This window comes from Dermacentor albipictus, chromosome 4 (assembly GCF_038994185.2).
Source record: "Dermacentor albipictus isolate Rhodes 1998 colony chromosome 4, USDA_Dalb.pri_finalv2, whole genome shotgun sequence".
NCBI classification, from domain to species: domain Eukaryota; kingdom Metazoa; phylum Arthropoda; class Arachnida; order Ixodida; family Ixodidae; genus Dermacentor; species Dermacentor albipictus.
The window spans coordinates 94,273,936-94,299,621 of record NC_091824.1 but is presented as its reverse complement, the minus strand read 5'-3'; the positions used below and the strand labels follow the sequence as shown (position 1 = coordinate 94,299,621).

The 25,686-nt window shown below is 46.2% G+C and overlaps 1 protein-coding gene across 1 annotated transcript; it reads left to right on the top strand.

The window, feature by feature from the left end:
- The first annotated feature begins 1,160 nt into the window (after positions 1-1,160).
- On the top strand, positions 1,161-20,390 carry LOC135919988 (neprilysin-like). Its single transcript, XM_065454027.1, has 3 exons — positions 1,161-1,905; positions 11,619-11,839; positions 18,250-20,390. Exons 1-3 carry the CDS (start codon positions 1,236-1,238, stop codon positions 20,329-20,331), a joined length of 2,973 nt encoding a protein of 990 aa, XP_065310099.1. The 5' UTR covers positions 1,161-1,235; the 3' UTR covers positions 20,332-20,390.
- The last annotated feature ends 5,296 nt before the right edge of the window (positions 20,391-25,686 follow it).

The following is a 25,686-nucleotide window of genomic DNA, read 5'->3' as shown; positions in this document are numbered from 1 at the left end:
GTCGCGGCGGTATATAAGCAGCTGCGCTTGCCTCTGCTAGACACTCACGAGGTCAGATGCCTCCTGGAGACAGAGCTGCTCGTTGGAATGAGAAGCGAAGGTTGCGGCGTGCTACAGAGACTGTTTCTAGGTGGCTTTGCTACGGCGCAGCGACTACGCGCCCCGCATCGGACGCGGTGAGCGTCGAGCAACGCAGCGTTCGGCGCGACAACGAAATGTGCGCCTGAGCAAGCGCCGCACGCCTGAGCCGACGCCGACGATACCGGCTTTTCTGCAACACGAGCTCCTTAACGCTGTCGCGTTAAAATAAAGGCTAGTATGCTTCGCATCCTGGGCTTAACCTTAGCTAAGTCACAGCCATTTTTTATGCGAAGCATATTACGAGGGCTCAACCCAGCTCCTCAGGCGCGGCGGTGACCATGAAATCACGTGACACCGTGACGTCACGACAGAGGAGAAGTGGCTTTGGCTCAACTCTTGCAAGACGGGCTGGGTGGGAATCGAACCAGGGTCTCCGGAGTGTGGGACGGAGACGCTACCACTGAGCCACGAGTACAACGCTTCAAAGCGGTACAAAAGCGCCTCTAGTGAATGCGGTGTTGCCTTAGAAACGCGCTGTTTCTAAGGCGTGCGTCTCTTGCTCAGGCGCACATTTCGTTGCCGCGCCGAACGCTGCTTTGCTCGACGCTCACCGCGTCCAATGCGGGGCGCGTAGTCGCTGCCCTGTAGCCCATTGTCTTACACCCCTTGGCGGGTCGACGGGAACGCTGTCGCGTTCCACTCTTGAAGGCGAAGAAGTAATGCATGAGTTGTTTCTTCGTCTAGCCGAACCAAATATAGCCAAGCAACAGCAGTTCACCAGGCTAAACAGTGGTTCAACAACTAAAATAAAGGCTAGTATGCTTCGCATCCTGGGCTTAACCTTACCTAAGCCACAGCCATTTTTATTTTAGTTCCTAATTATTTTTTATGTTTTTCTTATAGTAATACCACGTGATCCGTAGGCTAGAGGTTTCATTTATGCGGTTCAATAACATGTATGAATTTGAAGCTAACATATTCAACCTAAACGTTTGTTATTTTGATCATGTGATACTATCTGCTGGTGCTTTCGATGGGGTGTGGTATGTAGGATGGAAATCACCATCGCCATGGTGGGCACGAGACACGAGTGAAGAAGAAGAGCTCGAGCATTTCGAGAATACCTCTTAGTTCGCCTGAAAGATTGACGTCGGATGGAGAAAGTAACGCAAGGTGACGGTGGCCGAAGACCGACGGGCTCGGCGAATGAAGTTTCAACCCTCACAATCGCGCCGCCTCTCCAGGCCCCGAGCGAGTCTTCCAACGTTGGCCGAGCAACGACTGGTCCTTCAGCTCCCACCATCACGGCCCTTGCTGGACGCTCTCGGCGACCTCGAAACACGTTATCATCCACCTCTTCGTCCGCCTCGCAAGCCCACATCGCCGTCCCCCTGGAGCAGACGAAGCACTCTTCGAGTATTTCCCGAACCGTGTGTTCGCGCTCAGAAACAGCTGAACCAGTTCCGCTCACCCATGGCATCCAGTCGTCCACTACAGCGTCTGTTTCTCCCCGGCCGAAGGAGGAGCTGGCGTCGTCATCTAAGAACGCCCTCCAGGCCACCAGCCGCACTGGCCGTAGTCGCACGGACGACCTTACGCGCGAAGACCGCAAGGCTCGCCGACGTCAAGAGTCCAGTGTGGAAGCTTCCCCACTTTTCCCGGCGATTCGCGCTTCTCACGAATCTCGTCCAGCCGCCACCGGCACCGAGGGTTCTGCAGAGAAGACAAACCTGCCGGAGGCTATTGTTAGCAGCAAGCAGCGTTGCCAAGAGTTGCCGGTCGGAGCTGAGCTGAGAACGGAAGTCGGCGCTCCTTCTCCATCAAGTGAGTTCTTCAATGTTTCAATTATGCTATTCGATAACACGTATGAATTCGAAGCTAACGTAATCAACCTAAAATTTTCTCATTTTTATCATGTCATGCCATCTGCTGGTTCACGGGAACGTAAATTATTGCTTGCTAAAGTTTAAGGCCAGAGAAAGCATGGCATGCCAGAGGTTGAGATAGGTTTCCTCGAGACGCAGGAAAACGTCTCAATGAGCTTAAAGAACTTTTCTATGCAAATACAATTTACGCCACGGGTTCCTGATGTCAACAACCACCAAAGCCGACTCGACGATACGTCACGAATATATATGTATCAAATGTACTGGCACCTTCTGCTCATGGTAAATAGTTTGTGCAGGAGTTCGTGACCTAGCCGTACTCAGTAGGTATAGCTTGCTATACAGATATGCCTAGCGCCTCCTTCTCGTTTAAGTTAAAATATACAAGTAATTTGACAGGTGCCGTGTCTAATAAATAAAGGTAGCCCATCCGGGTCAAGCGTGCTGGGAAATATTTCTTGCCCAAACAGGGTTCTTGCGAAGCAGGAGAAATCGCGGATATATATATATATGCGAATAGACACATGCAAAAGACTCGATACAGCTTTCTGTGGCTCAACACGTTGGCCGCTCGAGGCACTTCGCATGTATTCCCAGGCTCCTTTCACGCTCTGGAAAACACTTTTACGCAGCACGAGTTCAGCAAGGGAAAGCTCTATCCGGAGTTTTTCACGTTGCCCTACAATTCCGTGACTGATAGTTTTCATCTAAATATAATGTTTTGAGAAGTTGAATAAATAATTCAGTTTATATATTTCATTAGGCGTAATGCAAAAAATTAAGTATCTCCAAGCAAGGGCAAACAACGTGAACTGGTTTCTGTCCAGCAAAGTGGCATTCGCAAAATCTTAAATCTTGGTCCACGGTAGTCGGGACACCCTGTATATATAGTGCCACTGGCGGTGGTCTGCCCCCGACCACCAGCAGTTTCACTTCGCTCCTCGATGAACCAAGAAGTGCACCGAGTGAGCGTCGGAACAGCACTTTGCGAAGTGGTAAATCTGGTTTAGATCATTAATACGGGACCGCAAAAAGGTGCGGCGTAATGCTATCGCATTTCTCTCGCAGTTAATATCAAATCGCCGTTGAATATATTTTTTCTCCAGTCTGTTTGTTCACGAAGCATTCTTGAAACACGTGAGTGCATATGCTCATTGACCAGAATAGTCGCATCCAAGGCTAATTATTTTCTGCCCATTTCATGACACCTTGCCTACGGCAGATGTAACTGCACTTTTGTTTTCTTTGGACATATTAGATGGCTGAAATTCTGAGTAAAAACCCCGCAACAGCTCACTGGAGATAGAGGCGCCCAGGTAGTGAACACCCAGAAAATGGCAGGCGCTGCACTTTGCCTTTGGTGCTTGACCATCGTGTTTCGATAGCAAGTATTGCCTTAACCATTTTAACGGGTGGGCTCTCTGATGTTTCAGGTTCCCTCAATAGTGCAATCAAAATGGCTTAGATTTCTTTTTTTTATTAAATGTAGCGACATGTTGAAACGACGACGAAGAAACGTAAAACCACAGCACTGGAGAAAGCTAAATTTGAATACGAAGATAAAAGAAATAGTCTAGACGCGATGGAGAGACCTCAAAGCAATGTTCAGCGACACAAAATACATAGCGAGCGTTCTATGTAAACGTATATAATGTCTAGGGCCAGAGTAACTTTCTGTTCAATTATTGATTTCTCAAAATGCAGCAGAATTGTTTTTTCTGGGCACTGCTTAACCGGGAGAGGCGATAAAGTTGTATTTCTCGAGACATGTTTAGCGAATAAAAGAGTGCACTATACACTTTATCACACCTATTCAAAACATGCGCACTAAATTTATCTTGATTTCATGCTTTAATCATCCGTCCATATTATAAACTGCTCATATGGGAAGATATCGGAGATCTCTGTTCGCAACAGAACGCACACGGGCGTTCAACGTCACAAGGTGGACGGTCCGCAACTTTGTGAGAACTCGAGGGTGTTACGAACGGCCTGCAGAGGTGCCGACCTGCAAGCCGTACCCGGCCAGCTGCAGCTGCCGGGGTGGCAAGCTTCGAAGAAGCGACCGTCGAACTCGCCAAACCCGCTGCAACGACTCGCTTCGTAAGGACCACAGTGCGCGAGTCAACAGCCCATCGGCGCCGGCAGCTCGGCGGAGACGACCTCGACCTGCTTTGTGAAGACAAGAATGCGCCCCATCAACATGGGGATGGCGCCGAGAGCTCTAGCCGTGGTCGGAGGACCAAGTATTCTTAGTGGACTCGCCGTCGTCGCCACGGTTTGTTTACAGCGGGGAAACTCCTGGAAGAAGCTGCTTGGCGGCGCCTTCTCACGGACCTTTGAAGACGCCAGACACTGGACCACCACGACGGCGACTGTGCGAGATCAGCTCGGGGATTAAGAGGCGCCTGCTCAGGGCAAGACCCGTGTTTGCGAAAACAGTCTCAGCTCGGTAGCGTCAATGAAACCTGTGCGGAAGTCAGTGTGTAAACTCTCCCCATCAAAGGCGGGTCGGCTACAATGAGTTTGGGCGCTCCGAATTGGTCGATGTTTGGACGGCCGTGTTTAACTCACCTAGGGATCTAGGGAGGACAGAGTGTTTATAAGCAGCTGTTGTGTGGCTGCTGAGTGCGCATTCCTTTTTCAGCCATGTTAGACAAATGAATTGTAACGTTATCATGTAGATACTGTACATAAATCCGATATTCCTCGTTTTAGATGAGAATAAGTGTCTCCCTTCAACAGCGTCCTCAGCGTGGATAAGTTGGACGACAGCATGGACCAGCTACCATCTATTTCATGCCGGCCGCAACCATTACAAGGGAGAGAGCAGCCAATCCGCAAGCGGTGAACGCCCCAGAAGTTTACACGTATAGTTTGCCGTCTGCTTGGGGACAATATACTACAGAACCAACTGCTTATCGCCTTCTAATGAACAAAACTTCCAGACAAAAAAAATTCTTCTCAAGCTTAAGGACGTTCTCAAACAGTAATACATGTGACTACTAAAATTTATTACTAGTAGTTTATCCGCATGGCCACTAGTTGGTATCGCGTACAGAAAAAAGAAACACGACGGAAACAGTGGCGCAAGTTTCAAGAGGCAACAACATGCAGCGCAAGCAGCGCCCATGCAGCGCCTCTTGCAGCATGCAACATGCAGCGCCCCTTGCACCGCAAGGTCCGACTGGGCCCCCAGGTCTCGGCGTACGAGAGCAAGGTGAGCAACGCCCTGTTCGTTTCGAGAAACGAAAGCGACGCCGGAATTTGCTGTCTGCCATCTCTTCAAACGCATTTCGCCACTCCAACCAATCTGCTTCCTCCTCGAGCAACGCCAACGCAAGAAACGACGCTCCCTTTGAAAACGCCATTTTCTCTTATTAGACTATGGATTGTATCCCTACATACCATTTCGCAGCCGCAGCCGTAATTTGGATCCAATCCAATCTACTCCACTAGACGTGTCATGCGAAGCCGGTGTCAAGAATGGCGAGCTGCGAAACAAGATTGCCACACAGTTACGACAGGGCGACACGACGCGCACCTCTCCCTCTCCGTCGCTGCAGCTGGGAGGCGTTCGAAGAAGCGGCCTTTGCGCTGGAATCCGCCGCCTTCCTCCAGCCCCTTCGACATTGTGACGGAACTAGTTCGGTGCGTGAACAATGATTCCGGAGTTCCCCAACGCGGAGCTGATTTGACACGCATGGACAAGCTGCCGCGGGAACAACGTATTTTTGTGCTTCTCACGCTTCGGCGTGCACGGAACAACGAGCGACCCTCGATCGGCACCGATAGCTCCCGGAACGGCACCCCGCCAACGCCGTCGTCGGGCATCAGAGCGCGGTTGCCTTTGTGTACGTAAACTGGTCTGCAGAGCAGCGGCGAGTTGGTGATGAGTAAACGAACAGTCGCCGCGTCGTATGACCGGCGGATCGAGTGTATAAAAACTGTGGTTGTGCGAATGCTGAGGACACTTCTCTTGAGCAGTCATGTTAGACTGAGTCACTTCTCTCATGCAGTCATGTTGGACTGATACTCTTTTTCTCAAGCAGTCATGTTAGACTGAGTTAATTTCTGTAAATAAACCCCTTTTCCTCGTTCTCGATGAGAAGCAGTTCTTCACTTCATCAACGATCTCAGCGTAAATAAGTTGGACGACGGCATGGGCCAGCTACCTCCGAATTCATGCTGTACTCCAATCTTGGCAAAGGACCACGGACGATGGGATTGAGCCCCCAATCCTGACAACTGGCTGACAGCGGTGAGATGGACTTTGCGACATGGTGCTGTATCTGCGGTGAGTGCTTGGTTTTTGCTTTGACTCTCTAGGCTTCATTTTGTGGTTGTTCTGTTTAGAACAGTAGGGAAGCTAGATTGTTGTGTGTTAGCTAGGTTGTGTTTTCCTAGCTAGATTTAGAGAGCAGAATCAAGGCAGTAAAGCAGCAGTCATGGAGTTAAGGACACTGCTGAGAGACGAGTTGATGATTGTTGGTGAGGAACTGGGCCTAGATGTACGCAAGGAAATGCTCAAATCGGAATTATTGGAGCTAATTTCCAATCAGGCCAGTGAGCAAGATATTGAAATGGGATTGGGACTTCTCAAAAAGAGAGAGAAACGGGAAAGAGAAAGAGAAGAACGGGACAGAGAAAAGCGAGAGAGAGAGGAATGCGATAAAGATCGCGAGTTTCAGTTAAGGAGAATGCAACTTGAACTTGAAAGCAAACGTTTGGAGTTGCCTCAAGGAAGTGAAGGCGCTCTCGGTCGATCAAGTGAGGCAGAATCGTACCGCATGGACAGGCTATTAAAGCCATTTGAGGTCGGGACCGACATAGGCTTGTTCCTAAGCAATTTTGAAAGGACTTGCGAGAAGATGAACTTCGGCCCGAGTACATGGCCACAGCGGTTGCTGTCTATGTTGCCGTGTGAGGCGGCGGAAGTAATCGCCAGACTGAGTGTGCAGGATGCATATGATTATGCAAAAGTTAAGGCTAGTCTCCTGAAGAAATACCGCCTTTCAGCCGAAGCTTTTCGGTAAAGGTTTAGGAGCACAGGCAAGAAAGATAGCGAGGGTTATCCGGAGTTTGCATATAGCTTAAAGGCCAACCTAGTCGAGTGGCTTAAAAGCGCGGAAGCGTACGACAGCAGAGACATGATCATTGAATGCATGTGTCTAGAGCAGTTTTACAAAACCATCCCCCAAGCTGTGAAACTGTGGGTGCAAGACAGAGGTAATGTAAACACTGTGGAAAGGGCGGCTGAATTAGCCGAAGAGTACGCAACCCGTAGAAAGTTGAACACCGAGGAGGGAAACTGGGACGGTCGAAATGGACCGCGGAAACCATTTCCGTTCAAAAAGGGTGCGCAAACTAGACGATCCGAGCCTGTAGACATGGCGGAAAAGCCCGCAGAAAAGAGCGAGGAGAAACTTAACGGAGAAACCGCACAAAAAGAACAGAAAAGAAAATTCGAATCTGTTAGACCAATTCGCTGTTACAAATGCCACAAACTGGGACATATAGCTGTAAACTGCGAGAAGTCTAGCGTAGTTTTTTCCTACGTGGAGGAAAAAGATGAGAATATGGAACTTTTAAGTCCATATCTCCACGACCTGCAAGTTAATGGAAAACCATGCCGAGTGCTAAGAGACAGTGCCGCCACGCTGGACATTGTCCATCCGTCTTACGTGATGGTAGATGACTTCACCGGAGAAGTAGCATGGATAAAACAGGTTGTAGAAGAACACAGCGTGTGTCTGCCCATGGCCAAAGTCAAAATCAGTGGACCATTCGGGGAGCTAGAGACTGAGGCTGCAGTTTCCAAATTTTTGTCACTGCAGTATCCCTACATCTTTTCGAATCGCTCGAATCAGTTACTGCGTGACAGAGGGCTCAAACTGGGAGAGGGCATAGTACAGGCATTGACCCGAGGCCAAGCTCGTAAGATCGCGGCGCTTTCGGCTGAAAATGCTCAAGCTCCTCCAGCTGAAGCAGAAAAGGGGATAGCTTCAATACCCGAATCCGAGCTAGGCCCGAGGGACAAAAGAACAGTTGAGGAGAGCCTGCCAGTTGACCAGCTCAATGAGAGCGTAGCACTAGAGTGTCAGAGTTCTAGCCTGCAGGAAGAGCAAGCAGACGCGCTCACAAGCGAGACAGGGTCGTTATTATCACCGGCCTCAAAGAACTTTGATCAACTCTTACGCGTGGATAGAGAGTCACTGGCAGCTGAGCAAAAGAATGATGAGAGCTTAGCTAGATTACGTGACACAGCTAAAGAAGGCATTGCTAGGCGCAACGTAACGATACATGAGAGAGGAGGATTGTTGTATCGGCATTACAGAGATCGAAAGGGTAGGATTTTAGATCAGTTAGTCATACCTACTAAGTATCGGGAGGACCTTTTGAGTCTTTGTCATGGAAATGGGTGGTCCGGCCACCTAGGCATAAACAAATCAAAGGAAAGATTGCTTATGGAATACTACTGGCCTGGCTGTTTCAAAGATGTAGAAAACTTTGTAAGATCATGCGACGCCTGCCAGCGTTCTGGTAAACCAGGAGAGACATGGAAAGCTCCACTGAAGGTAGTGCCCTTAATAACAGAGCCTTTCAGACGACTTGTAATAGACACGGTAGGGCCTCTTCCAAAAACAAAATCAGGCTACAGGTACTTGTTTACCATGCTGTGTCCGGCTACCAAGTTTCCAGAAGCAATCCCTTTGAAAGAGCTCAGCTCCACCGAAGTAGTAGACGCGCTTTTGACAGTGTTTGCACGAGTTGGGTTTCCAGCCGAAATTCAGGCAGATCAAGGGTCAGTATTCACGAGCGCACTGACTTCCACATTCTTGCAAAAGTGCGGGGTAAAGTTAATACACAGTTCTGTCTATCACCCTCAGTCAAACAGTGTAGAGAGGTGGCATTCGGTGCTTAAGCGAGTTTTGCGTGCGCTCTGTTACGAGCACAAGGAGGACTGGGAGAACTGTCTGCCGGCAACTTTGTTTGCTTTGCGAACGGTTCCACATGAGGCGACAGGGTTCTCACCAGCAGAACTAGTTTATGGGAGGACACTCCGGTCTCCACTGAGAATGTTAAGAGAGATGTGGGAGGAAAGAGGGGAGAGTTCAACAGTGGTTGAATACGTGCTAAATTTACTGGAACGGCTAAGCGCAACCCAAGAACTAGTCGGAAAGAACATGGAAATAGCTCAAAGGAACGCCAAATTCTATTACGACAAGAATGCGAGGCTTCGTACGTTTAAAGTCGACTTAACGATGAAAGCGGAAAAGTGTAGGTTTGGTTGTTCGCAGGTTACTTATCTGGGTCATGTTGTCGGTCAGGACATGAGACGGCCGGCTGAGCTGAAAATAGCTACGATTGGAGAATTTTCTCAGCTGCGCCCGAAAACGGACCTTCGTTCATTTTTGGGACTTGTGGGGTACTATCAACGGTACATTCCGAATTACTCGCAATTGGCAAGTCCATTAACAGACGCCCTCCGAAAGGGAGCACCGAGTAACGTACACTGGGATAAGGACAAAGAGAACGCTTTTCAAAGTTTGAAAACGCTATTGGTTTCTCGCCCTGTGCTTCGCGCGCCAGACTACACAAAGGAATTCATAGTTCAATGCGACGCAAGCGACAGAGGTATGGGCGTGGTACTTAGTCAGGTCGGCGACGATAACGAGGAGCATCCTATCCTCTACGCCAGCCGTAAACTAAATGTAAGAGAGGAAGCCTACAGCGCTTCAGAGAAGGAATGCGCTTGTTTGGTTTGGGCCGCCCAGAAGTTGTCGTGTTACTTGTACGGAGCGAAGTTCATCTTCGAGACCGACCACTTTCCTCTGACGTGGCTCAATCAAATGTCACACAAAAATGGCCGCTTGCTCCGATGGAGCCTCACTCTCCAAGAGTACAACTTCTCTGTTAGATATAAGAAGGGAAAGTTGCATAGCAATGCGGATGGTTTGAGCAGGCTAATTTGGATTCTGCGTTTGAGGGTCCCGCCTAAATTTTAAGGTTACTAGTGTTAGCTTTTCTTTAGGCGAAGAAAATCCCCTCTCATTTGGCAGAATTCCCTCCAATAATTGCTGAATTTGTCAGCAGGAATTTGCTTCAGAAATTGGCATAGTGAAATGTAGCATTTTTTTTTTGTTTCTGCACTTATGTTGTTGTTGTTTTTTTTGAAGCCTAGCGAGTCTAAAGTGAGAGCCAATGCACGTCATCTCGGCGCAGAGCCGTGTTGTGGGGTTCATTTTGCAGTTGCCTGTCCTTCTTGGATGTTTTGGGGCGGTGACATCAATGCACAAGTGGTCGCTGCGAGCCTAGACATCAATCCCCCCCCCTGACCAGCAGCCGTTCTCTTCCTGCCTAGCGGTTGTCAGCGCTAGACAGTCGAGACTTTCCGGGCCATGGAGGCGCTGTCAAGAATGGCGAGCTGCGAAACAAGATTGCCACACAGTTACGACAGGGCGACACGACGCGCACCTCTCCCTCTCCGTCGGTGCAGCTGGGAGGCGTTCGAAGAAGCGGCCTTTGCGCTGGAATCCGCCGCCTTCCTCCAGCCCCTTCGACATTGTGACGGAACTAGTTCGGTGCGTGAACAATGATTCCGGAGTTCCCCAACGCGGAGCTGATTTGACACGCATGGACAAGCTGCCGCAGGAACAACGTATTTTTGTGCTTCTCACGCTTCGGCGTGCACGGAACAACGAGCGACCCTCGATCGGCACCGATAGTTCCCGGAACGGCACCCCGCCAACGCCGTCGTCGGGCATCAGAGCGCGGTTGCCTTTGTGTACGTAAACTGGTCTGCAGAGCAGCGGCGAGTTGGTGATGAGTAAACGAACAGTCGCCGCGTCGTATGACCGGCGGATCGAGTGTATAAAAACTGTGGTTGTGCGAATGCTGAGGACACTTCTCTTGAGCAGTCATGTTAGACTGAGTCACTTCTCTCATGCAGTCATGTTGGACTGATACTCTTTTTCTCAAGCAGTCATGTTAGACTGAGTTAATTTCTGTAAATAAACCCCTTTTCCTCGTTCTCGATGAGAAGCAGTTCTTCACTTCATCAACGATCTCAGCGTAAATAAGTTGGACGACGGCATGGGCCAGCTACCTCCGAATTCATGCTGTACTCCAATCTTGGCAAAGGACCACGGACGATGGGATTGAGCCCCCAATCCTGACACCGGTCCCGTAGTGAGCGCTTGATCGCTGGAACGAAACACCTATCGTCGCGTCCTGCTCCCAGAAGACGAACCATTCGGTTTGAAAATGATTTGACAGTAGCGTGTCGTCAATTTTACGTCATCAAAAACGTGCGTAAGCCCCATGACTGATGACGTCTGTGCGGCGTAGACCAGTCACGTGAGGTGAAACTGACCGTGCTTTCCGAATAAAGATCTCCAATTCCGTCCATGGTGCTTGCTAATTAGACTGTCCGCACTGCTTACCCAAAACTAAGCCACCTTCGCGTTCATAAGCGACTACCAAAGAAACCTACAGCCTATACTTATGCAGCAACACCACTCTTACGCTTTTAGAAGTCATTATCGCCTAAGCACGCTGAGATGCGGCCATTTTTTTTTCTTTCCTTTTATCCACGTTTATCTGTATCGTCCTCTAATTTCCATCATGGACGTATGTTGGCCTGTGCAGAGGCGCAACCGCAGCATTCCACAGTGAACCGGGATTCCATCCTAGACAAGGGAAGCGTCATGCATCGTCCCGATACGGTGGTTTCTGGACCAGCAGCGGCCCCTAAGAAAATCCGCCGAAGCCTAACCGCGGCTAATATCAAGCGGAGGTTACAGACTGCCCTTGGTACCACGCCTGGCGCGACTGCATTCACTCCTAACATCCAGGACCTCCTTCAACTGGTAAGTATAGAATGCGGTGCTTGACAGCGCAGTTTTCATTTGATAGGGCACAGTGTGTCTCCCGGTGTTTCTCAGGTATACAGAAAACATCTTATTTCACCTATAGTTAAACGGCCACGATAACGGAGGGAAAAGAAGAGTAGAAGGCAGGGACATTAACCAGAATAACGTCCGGTTGGCTACCCTACACCGGGGGAACGGGAAAGGGGAAAACAAAGATCACAGAGAGAGAGAGGATGGAAGGAAAGAAGGAAATTGCGGCGAGTTCGCTGACGCGTGTGGTCTTACACGATAACGGCTGGAAATCTAAACTTCGGGCATGGCCTGCCGCAGTCAATTTCGCGGAAAAATACATCGAAATGTACTCCGTGCACCCCACGCGGAAAACGCCTTGTGGTTGCCCCTGGGCTCGACATAGCTCGTTCCGGTGCTTTTGTGCAGTTACACAGCTAACGATGACGCACCATTTTTTGCAAATAGCAAATTGTGAACGTTGCCAGCAGCGTGCCGTGAACGCCGCAAGGACGGCACGCGGTGGAATGACACGCGACAGCGACTGGCATATCGATAGCGCGCTTTCACACAGCGCTATTTCTCTAGTCATTCAAGGGCAATGCTTAAGTTTGATAGGTATAACACAGCCTCATTAGGCGCAGTGCGCGGCATAGAATTAAACGCGGGATAAAAAGGAATGAGATATTTAGGTCATGGTCATCGAAGCTGTGCCAGAAAAAGCCCCACCAGTGATGGGATGCAACAGTTTCACTCACTACATGCGTCGAGACCGAAGAGGAAAATAAGCGAACTCATCTGCCTAAGAGTAGCAGTTGTCGAAACTAGCCGAACAGGGGTAGTGCTTCTTTCGTATCACGTTAAGCGTAGGGATGTCTAAAGAGTGGAAGCACAAAGGCTTTAATAATTAAAATGAAATTCTAAGGTATTGCGTCCCAAACCACGAAATGATTATCAGACACGTCGTTGTGGGGGAGTCCTGGTTAATTTTGACGATTTGGCGTTTTTTAACGTGCACCTAATGCACGGTGCACGGGCGTTTGTTTCATTTCGTCGTCATCCAAATGCGGCAGCCGCAGGCTTGGCAGCGCAACGCCAAAGCCACTAAAGCACCACGGCGGCTATAACGCTGCAATACCGCTCGTCGTGGTGATGAAAGTACGAATCTTCCTTACGTGACGCAGCGCTACCTATCCATTCTTCTGCTTCCCTGATTGGACGTAAGTGTGAGTGTCTTTATTTATATTGCTACAGGCTTTGTTGGCTACCATCGGGAAGCCGCAGGCACAGTCACGTCACGTTGAGAGCAGCGCAGCCGAGCATACTCAGCCAAACGCAAGCGCGAGCTTCCGTTTGGCTGAGTATGCTCCATAAGACCCATCCGAACTAGGGAGCCGCTACGGAATGTTGCAGTGGTTAAGCCATTTGTGGTGCCTATTGTGTAGGTGTGCTTAATCTTGAGTTGTCAAAGTGAGAGAATATTACCTTCACTCTTCTGCATATCTTTGGCGAGTTCTGAAACGCGCCGAAATTCGAAGGCGTCGAGTTGTACTTTAGTACAATATCCAAAGTGCCTGATGGTTCTCGTCCGCACAACTGAAAGAATGGTGAAAAGCCTGTGGTCGCTTGCCTTGCGAAGGTATAAGCGCAAGCTTCAAAAGGGCACAAACTTACGGGTAGACGTTGGAGTTCAAAGCATCTTGAACATTTCGAAAGCAAACATTCATTAAACTGTGTTCCCAGGGTTGCAAAGCCATGTGAATGTGTACATGGCAATAAAACAGCCTAGTGCGGGTATTGAAATGTGTAGAGCTCTGTGTCCCCGCCTTTCACTTTTTCGGCCACAGCTGCTGGGTCAATGCGGATGTCGTAAGTCGAGACTGCAAGGTGGTCAGGTTGAATTTGATTCATGACAGCGTACTCAAAAGCTAGCATGATACCGAAATAGTTCTTGAGACAATTCAGGCTCGAAGCAACAGCTGATTGGATACTTCAGGATTTAGTGTACCGCTTCTTCAGGCATGCAGCTGTTAGAATGCTTACCTTCCGGTTGTCTCAATGCCACACACAGTGTAGTTCATTGGAGCGCGAGTTCTCATAGTATAAAATATCGCACTTTGGACACCAATGGAATCACTTCGTCAATCTAATATATTATCTTAAAGCTGGCATGAAGAAGTAACGATATTGCTTGAGAGTAACTACCGAGAAGTCAACTTCCCGCATTCGATAGGGATTTCAATAAATCGGCTGTTTGCCGTCGCTCGGAGGTTTGCATATTATACTTCGTATTCCGCCTAATTACACAACTAGTCTTTAATAATTATCAGCTTCGCAAATATTGTAATTAGATCAACAGTGCTAATCAGAAAATTTTATCGCAACATTAAAATCGTCCGATACAGATTTGGATTCTGAATACGAGGAACATCAAATTGTTTTCCAAACACGAGAGAACCTGTGAATACACGCAGAGTGCCGCAAGTGGCCAAGCTAGTAGCAATTCTTCGTGTATTCGCGGGCTTCTTTCATGCTTCGAAAAACGCTTTCATATAGTACGTATTAAGCAACAAAAAATTTGATTGCGCGTTTTACAGATTGCTCTAAAACTTTCTCATTTACATTTTAATCTAAATATGATAGTTGAGAGGTTAAATATCATTAAGACAAATTATGTAAAAAAAGTGGCTGTGGCTTAGCTAAGGTTAAGCCCAGGATGCGAAGCATACTAGCCTTTATTTTAAAGCGGGAGCGTTAAGGAGCTCGCGTCGCAGAAAAGCCGGTGTCGGCCTCTGCGGCGTTGGCCGTGAGCGATAGATCCCAGCAGGCACTTCATGAATAAAAAACAACTTGCAAGATGGGCTGGGTGGGAATCGAGCCAGGGTCTCCGGAGTGTGAGACGGAGACGTTACCACTGAGCCACGAGTTTTTTATGCGAAGCATATTACGAGAGCTCAACTCAGCTCCTCAGGCGCGGCGGTGTCGCCTTGAATACCACGTGACACTATGACGTCACGACAGAGGAGAAGTGGCTTTGGCTCAACTCTTGCAAGATGGGCTGGGTGGGAATCGAACCAGGGTCTCCGGAGAGAGAGAGAGAAAACCTTTATTTTTGCGCCAGCGTCCGGCGCTCTGTCTCCGGAGTGTGAGACGGAGACGCTACCACTGAGCCACGAGTACGATGCTTCAAAGCGGTACAAAAGCGCCTCTAGCGAATGCGGTGTTGCCTTAGAAACGAGCTGTTTCTAAGGCTCAGGCGTGCGTCGCTTGCTCAGGCGCACATTTCGTTGCCGCGCCGAACGCTGCGTTGCTCGACGCTCACCGCGTCCAATGCGGGGCGTCCAAGGCGAAGCAGAGTAACGCATGAGTTGTTTCTTCGTCTAGCCGAACCAAATATAGCCAAGCAACAGCAGTTCACCAAGCTAAACAGTGGTTCAACAACTAAAATAAAGGCTAGTATGCTTCGCATCCTGGGCTTAACCTTACCTAAGCCACAGCCATTTTTTTCTTTATTTCACTGAGCCACGAGTTCGATGCTTCAAATCGGTACAAAAGTGCCTCTAGTGAACGCGGTGTTTCCTTAGAAACGAGCTGTTTCTAAGGCTCAGGCGTGCGTCGCTTGCTCAGGCGCACATTTCGTTGTCGCGCCGAACGCTGCGTTGCTCGACGCTCACCGCGTCCGATGCGGGGCGCGTAGTCGCCGCGCCGTAGCCCATTGTCTTACACCCCTTGGCGGGTCGACGGGAACGCTGTCGCGTTCCACTCTTGAAGGCGAAGCTTAAGAGGAAGCTTTAGCTCGGGCCCAACTCCGACGCGGCCTATTCAAATACATGTAAAAACGCAAAAACGTTTTTCTGAGATAACCCCTGCACCGATTTTAATGAAATTTGTTGCATTTGAAAGAGAAAGTTAAATTCTAGTGACTGTTGGAAGAGGAATTTTGATTTAGGGCTTGAATTTTATTAAAAGGATTTTCAAAAATTCAGGCGTTTGAAAAAAATAGAAGCACGAAGTTTACAAGCTAATAGCTCTGCATCAAGAACATATACCGCGATTCTGTAAACGGCATCCATTAGACCATTCAAAGCGGACAAATTTGATATGTCAGTTTGCATCTTGCGTGAATTTATTACGTTGTTTACGAAGGTTCTGCAAAAGTTGTAATTAAACATCGCTCCATTTATTGAGGTTCATGTGTAACATATCAATTTTGTCCGCTTTAGATGTGCTATCAGGTACAATTCAGAGAATTGCGATATCATTTTTTCTTGCTGAGTTACGGAGTTGTAAACTTGATAGTTTCGTTTTCTGAAAACTTGCGATTTTTGCCAAATTTTTATAAACATTTGACGACCTAAATCGAAAATTCCCAACCAACAGTCACTAGATTTTAAGCTTTTCTTTTAAATGCAGAAAACCCCGTCCAATTTGGTGCAGCGGTCGCCGAGAAAAACGAATTCTCCTTTTACATGTATTTAGATAGGAGCACCCGAGCTAAAGCTTCCTCTTACTTTAGCTCGAGTGCTCCTATCTAAATACATGTAAAAGGAGAATTAGTTTTTCTCGGCAACCACTGCACCAAATTTGACGGGGTTTGCTGCATTTAAAAGAAACACTTAAAGTCTAGTGACTGTGGGTTTCCAATTTTCGATTTATGTTGTCAATTTTTTATAAAAAATTGGCAAATATCGCTAATTTTCAGAAAACGAAACTATCAAGTTTAGAACTCCGTAACTCAGCAAGAAAAAATGATATCGCAATTCTGTGAATTGTATCTGATAGCACATCTAAAGCGGACAAAATGGATATGTTACACATGAACCTAAAAAAATGTGTCAATGCGTTATTACAACTTTTGCAGAACCCTCGTAAGTAACGTAACAAATTCACGTAACATATAAAATGACATATCAAATTTGTCCGCTTTGAATGGTCTAATGGATGCCGTTTACACAATCGCAATATCTGTTTTTGATGCAGAGCTATTAGTTTGTAAACTTCGTGCTTCTATTTTTTTCGAACTTCTGAATTTTTGAAAATCTTTTTAACAAAATTCAAGCCCTAAATCTAAATTCCGCTTCCAACAGTCACTAGAATTTAACTTTCTCTCTCAAATACAACAAATTTCATTGAAATCGGTCCAGGGGTTATCTCAAAAAAACGTTTTTGCGTTTTTACATGTATTTGAATAGGCCGAGTAGGAGTTGGGCCCGAGCTAAAGCTTCCTCTTAAGCGTCCGCTTTGCAGCTGTTATGACGTCATATGGTAGCTACGCGGCCGCGCGCGGCGCAGCAAGGAAGAGCGTGGTTGTGCGGCTAGTATGCTTCGCATAATAGGCACAATGCAAACAATATTCTGGGTATCTTTGAGCGACGGCAAACAGAACCTTGGTTCGGTCCAGCTAAATGGACTCCATATTTTTTGTGTGCAATCTGTTTCAGGCCAACCATGTGTCGTTCTTGACGCAAGTTGTGTAATGAGCAGGCAGGAAAATACACGAAAACACATCAGTGGTGCCAAGTAGTACCAAGCAAGGGAAAGCAGGCTTACATCTGAATCTAGCAAGAAAACACAAAATTAACAAAGTGTTCATCCGAAAAGATGCCTCGATGCCTCTTTCTTTTGGAGCCCACATTCCTTCTACAGTTTTAGTATGTCACCGTACCTCACATTGCAATCCTTTCATTCTCCAGTTCTGCTGAATTTTGCAGTCCTGTGCGCGAAACCATAACACAACTATAAGTCATGCGTGCTTAAGAGTAGAGAGACTTGATAAAACGTAAAGTAACAACGCTTTGCATTACGCAGCAGTTGACGAAGTGGTAAGCCGATTCCTACCGTTCGCAGGAACTGCGGTGGCTTTATTAAATGCCATCGAGTCATTTTAAAAAATTAATTAGATTGTGAGGTTTTACGTTCCAAAACTGCTTTCTGATTGTGAGGCACGCCGTAGTGGAGGACTCCGGAAATTTGGACCATCTGGGGTTCCTTAACGAGCACTTAAATCTAAGTACACGGGTGTTTTCGCCGTTCACCCCCATCGAATTGCGGCCGCTGTGGCCGGAATTCGATCGCGCGACTTCGTGCTCAGCAGCCCAGCACCATAGCCACTGAGTAACCACGGCGGGTCGCGTCATCTCCTAAACAATAGCCAGATTTATCCGATAAAAAACAGAACGTGTGTCTCTACATTAATCAATGAAGGAGCATATGATTGTGATTATGATGATGATGATGATAATGATGATGATGACGACGACAACGACGTACGTACGTAGGTTCTCAAGTCATCACTTTTCAGCGTTGCGTTCCATGCACGTGGAACCACATGACAGCCTTCGCTTTGATTGCGGTCAGTCACCAAATAGTGAAAAATTTTATTGCAATTATCTTTACAGAAAAAGCCGTCCTTGGACCAGCAGTCGCTATGGCAAAGCCTACGCGCAGTCATTCTCGAGGGAGCACCCCAGCACCGCCGGACGCTCATCTATTTGCTGTTACTATGTGCGGCGGCTGGAAGTCTACTTCTGGGCTTACTCATGTTTGGGATGTTCAGTGGGCAAAATCCGAGTGCAGTCAAAGTTTGCGCAAATAACGACTGCGTAGGTCACGTGGCAACGCTCAGTTTGGCCCACAGCGAGGACATCGCCAGACCCTGCACCAATTTTGCCCAATTTGTGTGTTCTGGAGTAAAGAACAAGTACAGTTCCTTGGCAAACAGCATCGTTATGCAAAGTATACTCCACCAAACAGAACAAGTTATCAGGCAACACGTGAACCATTCAGTCTTCAACAGACCCTCCCAAATGTTCCGCAGGTGCCTTGACGCAAACAGTCGTGACGACGGCACGCTGAAATTTTTTGTCGACTTTTTACGCGACAAGAGCTTCGCCTGGCCGACCCCTGATGAAGCAGACGCTTTCCCGGATGCCAGCTCTAGAAACTACTCGCAACCACTGAAAATATTGCTCGATCTCGCAGTGACGTGGGCGATGCCACTCTGGTTCCGTTGCGACCTCATCGTTCGACGTGAGCGTAGTGACCGTGCTCTTAGGCTTGCTCCATCTCCTTTTGGGCATGTAGGAAAAATATTTCACGACATCGCAGTGAGTACCAACTTATACGCTACCTATGTTGAGTTCATAGCAAGCATCCTCTTCACGCTTCGAAAGCCAACACCTGCGTTTGCTTATTTTGTCCGGCACAGTAAAAGCATGCATGAAGAGATCTACAACAACTTATCGATCACTGTCACGAGTTCAAATTTCGATGCCAAGAAAGTTCTATTGTGGGAGATACCCTCGTTTTTGGCAGAGCTCACGGTCAACGACTGGCAGAGGGCGCTGAGAACAGTGTATGATGTGCATCCTCCGATCAGCCGCGACGACATAGTTTTTGTGACAAACCACCGGCTACTAGTCGTGATGTCCACACTCTTCGAAAACTACACACCGCAAGAAATTGCGTTTCACGTCGTGTGGTGGTTCGCTCAGATCGGCTGCACCCTCGCGAGTAGCGTCCTGTTCAACTCCCTCAGCAGTGTCCGGCTCGGAACTCACCTGCAATCCGCATATTGCATCACTCTAGCCAAGTTGTTCTACAACATTTTGTTGGCGGCTGCGGCCAAAGCTGATACTTCCATCCCAGATCAGATGAGGATAACTAACTATTTCGAAAACGTAAAGACTGTTGCTGTTGAAAAACTCGGATCTATGACGAATATCGAGAACTTCACAAACGACGCATTCCAGAGCATGCTCATGAAGACGGAAACTGTCCTCTGGCCCAGCGGCAGTTTAGCAAGCACGCAAGGCTTGCAACTTCACTACGGTCCAGCGTATAACGGCTCCATCGGATTGATTGGTGAAGTGCTTGAGACAGTTCGTTTCCCGCAGCGCTTCATCGGAACATACGAAAGCAGTGTTGCTGCGAAGATATTGTTTCCTACGGGTGCACGCCTGACATCCTACGATACTGCACAGAACGTCATCTCTGTGGCGACAGACCTGCTCGGGCCGCCTTTCTACTATTCTAGTGGCACCAGCGCCATGATATACGGCGGGCTTGGCTTTGTTTACGCCATGGAGGTTGTGATCGCATTGAACAGCATGAGTGCTCTAATCTACGACAACCTCACTTCGACCCCGATCCAGTCGTTGGGTGGGAGCCTCTGGGTCCCACCATCGTGCGAGAATCGCGATTTACTTTTTCCGGAGCAACCAGCGCTGGCCTTGGCCCACGCGGCATACCTGCGCTTTCGTGACGCGGATTCGGACCTCCCTCTGAAAGGCTTAAGCTTCAGCCCGGAACAGATATTTTTCATTACCTTTTGCCACGCTACGTGTTTGTTCTACCCGAACAATACCCATTTTTCACCGGCCTGCAACGAAGCGGTGAAGAATTTTGCACCGTTTTCGAAAGCATTTTCCTGCCCGAAGGGTTCAGAAATGAATCCTGCAATGAAGTGCGGATATCTCTAGTATATTTATTCTCTAATATTTGTCCGTATCATGCAGTAAAGTCATCTATGTCGCCGATGTTTGCTGCCCGCCACTGATCTCTTGGCTGGCATCCTATATTTATCAGCGCTTATTGGATCTTATTGTACGCATTACGCTGTTACCGTTCATCGAATGCAAGGATTTTCTCAGGGCAAAATGTTAGCGTGTACTCTGTTTTACGACAAACAGAGGCATTATTGGAAGGCTGCAATTTACCGACTGGCGCTTTGCGGTTTGCTTGTAGCGGCATTCCTTTCGTGGCGTCTCTGCTGTGGCATGCTATGTGCTTGTTGACTGTCTAAGGCGCTGGAGCACATGCTGCTACGGCTGCATATGAAGTCACTGTAAGATCATTAGGATATAAAGACACTATACAGTCCCGGAATCTTGATGACAATCTTTGACTTCAATTATTCGTGAATTAGCAGTTCATAACAATGAAGAGCTCCAGTCAGTTTTCAGTAAGTTGGCTGAAAAAGCGCAAATTGATCTAGGAAACTCGGACATTGAGTCTTTTCGTCGACATCCGTTAAATTGAAATTTTGTACCATTTGCGCTGGTCAGGTTCAGTTCAGTGATGACAAATTAAAAGGGGAGTACGAGCTAACATCGGACCTTCGGTAGAGCAGATTGCCATTACTCCAATTTTACGAAACGATATTCTAATTATAGCCGCAATGGGAATTTGTTTTGGACCACCCTTCAGTAAAGAAGGGAGAATTACTGCACGTTCGTATGGGCAAAGCACAAAGTCTGAGCAATGTGAAGCTAGCAATATATCCAACCACGTTGACTTGGTTTGGTTTGGTGCCTACGGATATGGTTCAACGCAATGCGGCCCCATGAATTGGGTGGCAGTAGGTAAAAAGGAAAAAATATTTAAATAAAATTTTGTAATTTAAATATGAAAATAATTAAATACTAATCATTGATATCACTTTTAGGCTATGTTATGTTAAAACTTAAAGTGAAAAAAAAAACTAAGTTAAAAATTTTGTGTTCATATTGAGGAAAGTAAAACGATAAAATTAACATGGCAGCCTCTTTCTTTCACTTACAAATTAAATATGCCATCACATACGTTCTTATTGTAGTGAAATAAACGTTGTTGTCTTCGTCGTCGTCGTCTGAACATGTGACTCATGCGCATTACGGCGGATTGGCCAGCACTCTGATGGATACGAAACTGCACTAGCAAATTTGCAAAAATTAAAAATATTAGTATGGCACGTGCAGCAAAATAAATGACGGAGCCGGAATCGAAATATACTAGCAATAACGAAAGAAGAATCAGATTTAACTTGTTAATCGCTTGAACTCCATAATTTCCTTGACGGCCATGCAAAAATTTTTATGACTCTGGAGACACAAAAACTCCCTTGAATCGAAGTTCGAAATAAAAGGATAACGAGGGAATTGTACGGTCCTGGCAAATATTGCAGAATCGTATTTCCAAGACTCTTTTTCGTCTTATATTAAGAACCGGCGGTACTGCAAAAAAAGAAGTGCTCTATTGTTTTCTCACATCAAAAAACGAAAGGAATGGAATGCCTAAAATCATACCTGTGTAGGCGAAAATTCGGAAAGCTAAACCCATAGCGTAATATGGAGAGAAATACTTCAAGCCAGCGTGCGAATGATTCTCGACGCCAGAGATATATGAGGTGTCGTTAACCAGGACAAATAGTTAACACGAGTTTAGGGAAAGCTTGTTTAAAGCACGTGTAGAGAATATAGCGTTGAACTGGGGAACAGCGCAAAAAATGACGACGCAGATGAGGCACAGCCCTGCCTGTGGTTGCTGTGTACAGCTTTTGCGTCTTTGTTTTCGCGCTGTTCCCTATAGTTCAAGACGTTTAACCAACTAGCCGACATGGTCATTTTATTAGACTTTAACCCCAGTGAAATGTGCGGACAATGGCACCGCAGGTAAAATATGGTCGTTAAGCGACGCCGTGGCTAGTGAGTCTGCAATTTCCTTCAGAAACAATCCTTTATGACCAGGCGCCCAAACTAATCGGATAAATCGCAAATAAACAGGGACTACAGAACGTAATAGTAATACAGGAGAGTTACTCGACGTCGGAAAGCGACTAACACACAGATAAATAATGTGTGACAATAGCAGCTGGGGTACTTGAAGCGCTTTATTTACGCAGAGCAATAATTACTGCTATGAACTCCGCCACAAAAATACAGATATATATGATATGCCAATCTACAGTCAAAATCCTATTCAATGTTGGGACAAAGAATTCCAACATATGATCTTTCTTCACCCTGTGAGCTTCCACTTGGAACAACAACGTTTGTTTAAATTGTCGCTAAATGATGTCGAAGCAGCACATCTTGGGGCTGGTATGGGAATAGCTTAGCATTGTTCGGGGAAATTTTTCCGAATATCTTTATAGAACTAGATTAATCATAGTTGGGGAGTATATTTCGAATTTTCAGATTAAGAGGGTTTAATAACTCTTGACCAAAAATATGCTGGGGCTTAAGAAATCGAAGTGAATCAACAACACAAATTAAATTAGGCTGCGAGCGAAAACCATTTCCGACCAGATCAAAGATGAATAATCAAGTCATTACATGCACTGCACGATCAAAAAGCGAAATTGCCGCGAAAGAAGCAGAATTATTTATCACAAATTTCGCCAGGCCTAATCACAAGTGCAATGCTCCTCGCTACCAAAGAATCAGCGGTGTACATGTAAGCTGGCACGCAGGAGACTTGGAAATATAAAGCGGATGAATTTCAGGACAGAACAACTTCAGTATAACAAAAGAAGTGCCATTCCACCCACACATATGATACCTACACTTTCTCATGTAACCTGCGAGATCGAGAAAGACTCAGGTGGTTGAAATCTTTCAAAGGATGCCGTGATCTCTTCGGGAAGTTCTTGAAGAAGACCAGAGCAGGACGCAGCGATAGTGAACTGCTCTAACAACCGGGCGGTCTCTTGGAACGGACTCGTCAATTTTCTGGACTGTTGCAATAGTTATGGAGAAGGCGATGGAATAGGCATTAGAAAAAGTTATACTAAATTTATAGGACTCCTTAGTTCAAGTGATGTCCACACGGATATCAGTCATTTTTGGACATTAGCAAACAATGTGCACAAGTCAGCCACCTTATTTATCAAGTCACTTGTTTCTTAGACAAATTTCCCTTCTAATAGTCTTGATTTTACAAGACCTTCGCCTTCACAGCGGGTTTATCACGAATGCCACTCCGATTCAGATTTGCAATGGAGTCGTCGTTTGGATATGGACACTTGAATTCTTAAACGCACTAGATTTCCTGATAACAAATTACCTCATTCTCAAACCCTAAAACCGAGAAGTGTGCCAAACATCTGTTACCAGCATTCACTTTCTGAATGCGATAGTAACCAGGACCATGAAGTTGCAAGTGCTCGTATATCGTCAACATATATCTTGCCTAAGAGTACTCCAAGCGAACTTCCGTTCAATACTTGTTGTAGCTAGAGATTTATTATACCTAATGTCCCCAATATCCCCGGACGCTATACAATTTCAAGAAACTTAGTTGTCAGCTGATCAAGACTCTAACTAAAACACTCTAATAAGTACGACGCCGTGGGTCTTGCTATCACCGCCTTATAGTTCGCACGCACGTGGTTAGCGTTTCCACTTCGCAAAAGGGTGATAACACTTAATGTTGCACCCAAATGCACTATTATAAATCCTAAAGAAATAATATAAAGCGGGTTATTATAAAAGTGAAATTCACTGAAACAAATTCCGGAATACTGATTTAGTTTGAAATGTTGTTGGCTCCTAGTCCGCAGGTTCAATTACTAGCATACTACATTTGGAAAAGCACCCTCCATTATTGCAAATACGCCTCGTCGACACAGACACGGGAATTGACTTGTAGGCTGGGGAATTCCCTGGATGTGCTAACATACGAGAGATTTCAATTTCCAACCTCAAAGCAACACATGATGCGTTACAATGGTGGTGGCTCAGACAAATAGCCGTTCGTAAAATTACGTACATCTCTCGCTATCGTTGGCTCATAGAGAGAGGCAAAACGCCGTAAGCATCTGAAAATCATTTAGTACACGAAAGTGCACCGAAAACCATTCGCCATCATCGAAGTTGAAACCAGTTCGTTCATCGAAAAAATAAAACGACTAATTGAAAAGTGCGCCATTATGATATCGAAGGCCACGGCTCCAATGACGGACTGCGTGAGGTCATCAAAACATCGTTGTATTTATTGTTATTATTATTAATATTAGTAGTAGTAGTAGTAGTAGTAGTAGTAGTAGTAGTAGTAGTAGTAGTAGTAGTAGTAGTAGTAGTAGTAGTAGTATATAGAGGCAGGAGAAATTATTAGTATCAGGAGAATCACCTATTGAAAAAGTTACGCATATCTAATTTCTGCTAATGGAGCTTAATCAAAGCCACAAAAAGTAAATATAAACACAATATAATTTGTATAACAATTAGTTTAACACAAGCATCTATGACAAAACGCACGCACATGCCGGGGGGCACCCGGTGTCTTCAGCTTTGAGCAAACAACTATTATGCCCAAGAAAATGTATACTTCATAATATTTTATTTCAGGCAGGTTTCGCAGCCGAGTTTCATGCAATATCACGTCCCAACCCCTTGCAAACATCCTCAAGTGTTGTTGTGCCTTTCTACAGCCTTGAATAAAGATTAATTAGAAAGTATAAAAATTTAAATTATTTTAAGAGGAAGCTTTAGCTCGTGTGCTCCTATCTATATACATGTAAAAGGAGAATTTGTTTTTCTGGGCAAGCCCTGCACCGAATTTGGCGAGCTTATTTGCATTTAAAAGAAAACGTAAAATCTAGTGACTGTTTGTTTCGAATATTTGATTTAAGTTGTCGATTTCTTCATTAAAATTGTCAAAAATCAAAAATATTTAGAAAACGAAACTATGCAGTTTACATCTATGTAACTCAGCAACTAAAATGATACCACAATTATGTTAATTTCATCCAATATTACATCTAAAGCGGCCAAAATTGATATATTACAGAATAATACCAAAAAATTCAGTAATATGGAAACACAGGTTTTGCAGAAGCGTTGTCACAACTTGAGAAATTCATGTAAAATATGAAACGACATCTCGAATTTGTCCGCTCTTAATGTTCTAATGTACGCCGTTTACAGAACCGCGATATCTGTTCTTGATGCAGGGCTAATAATTTGTAAACTTCGTATTTCTATATTTTTTAAACCTTCGAACTTTTGAAAAAATATTTTACCTAAATTCAGCCCATCAATTGAAATTTTGCTTGAAACAGTCACTAGAATTTAACT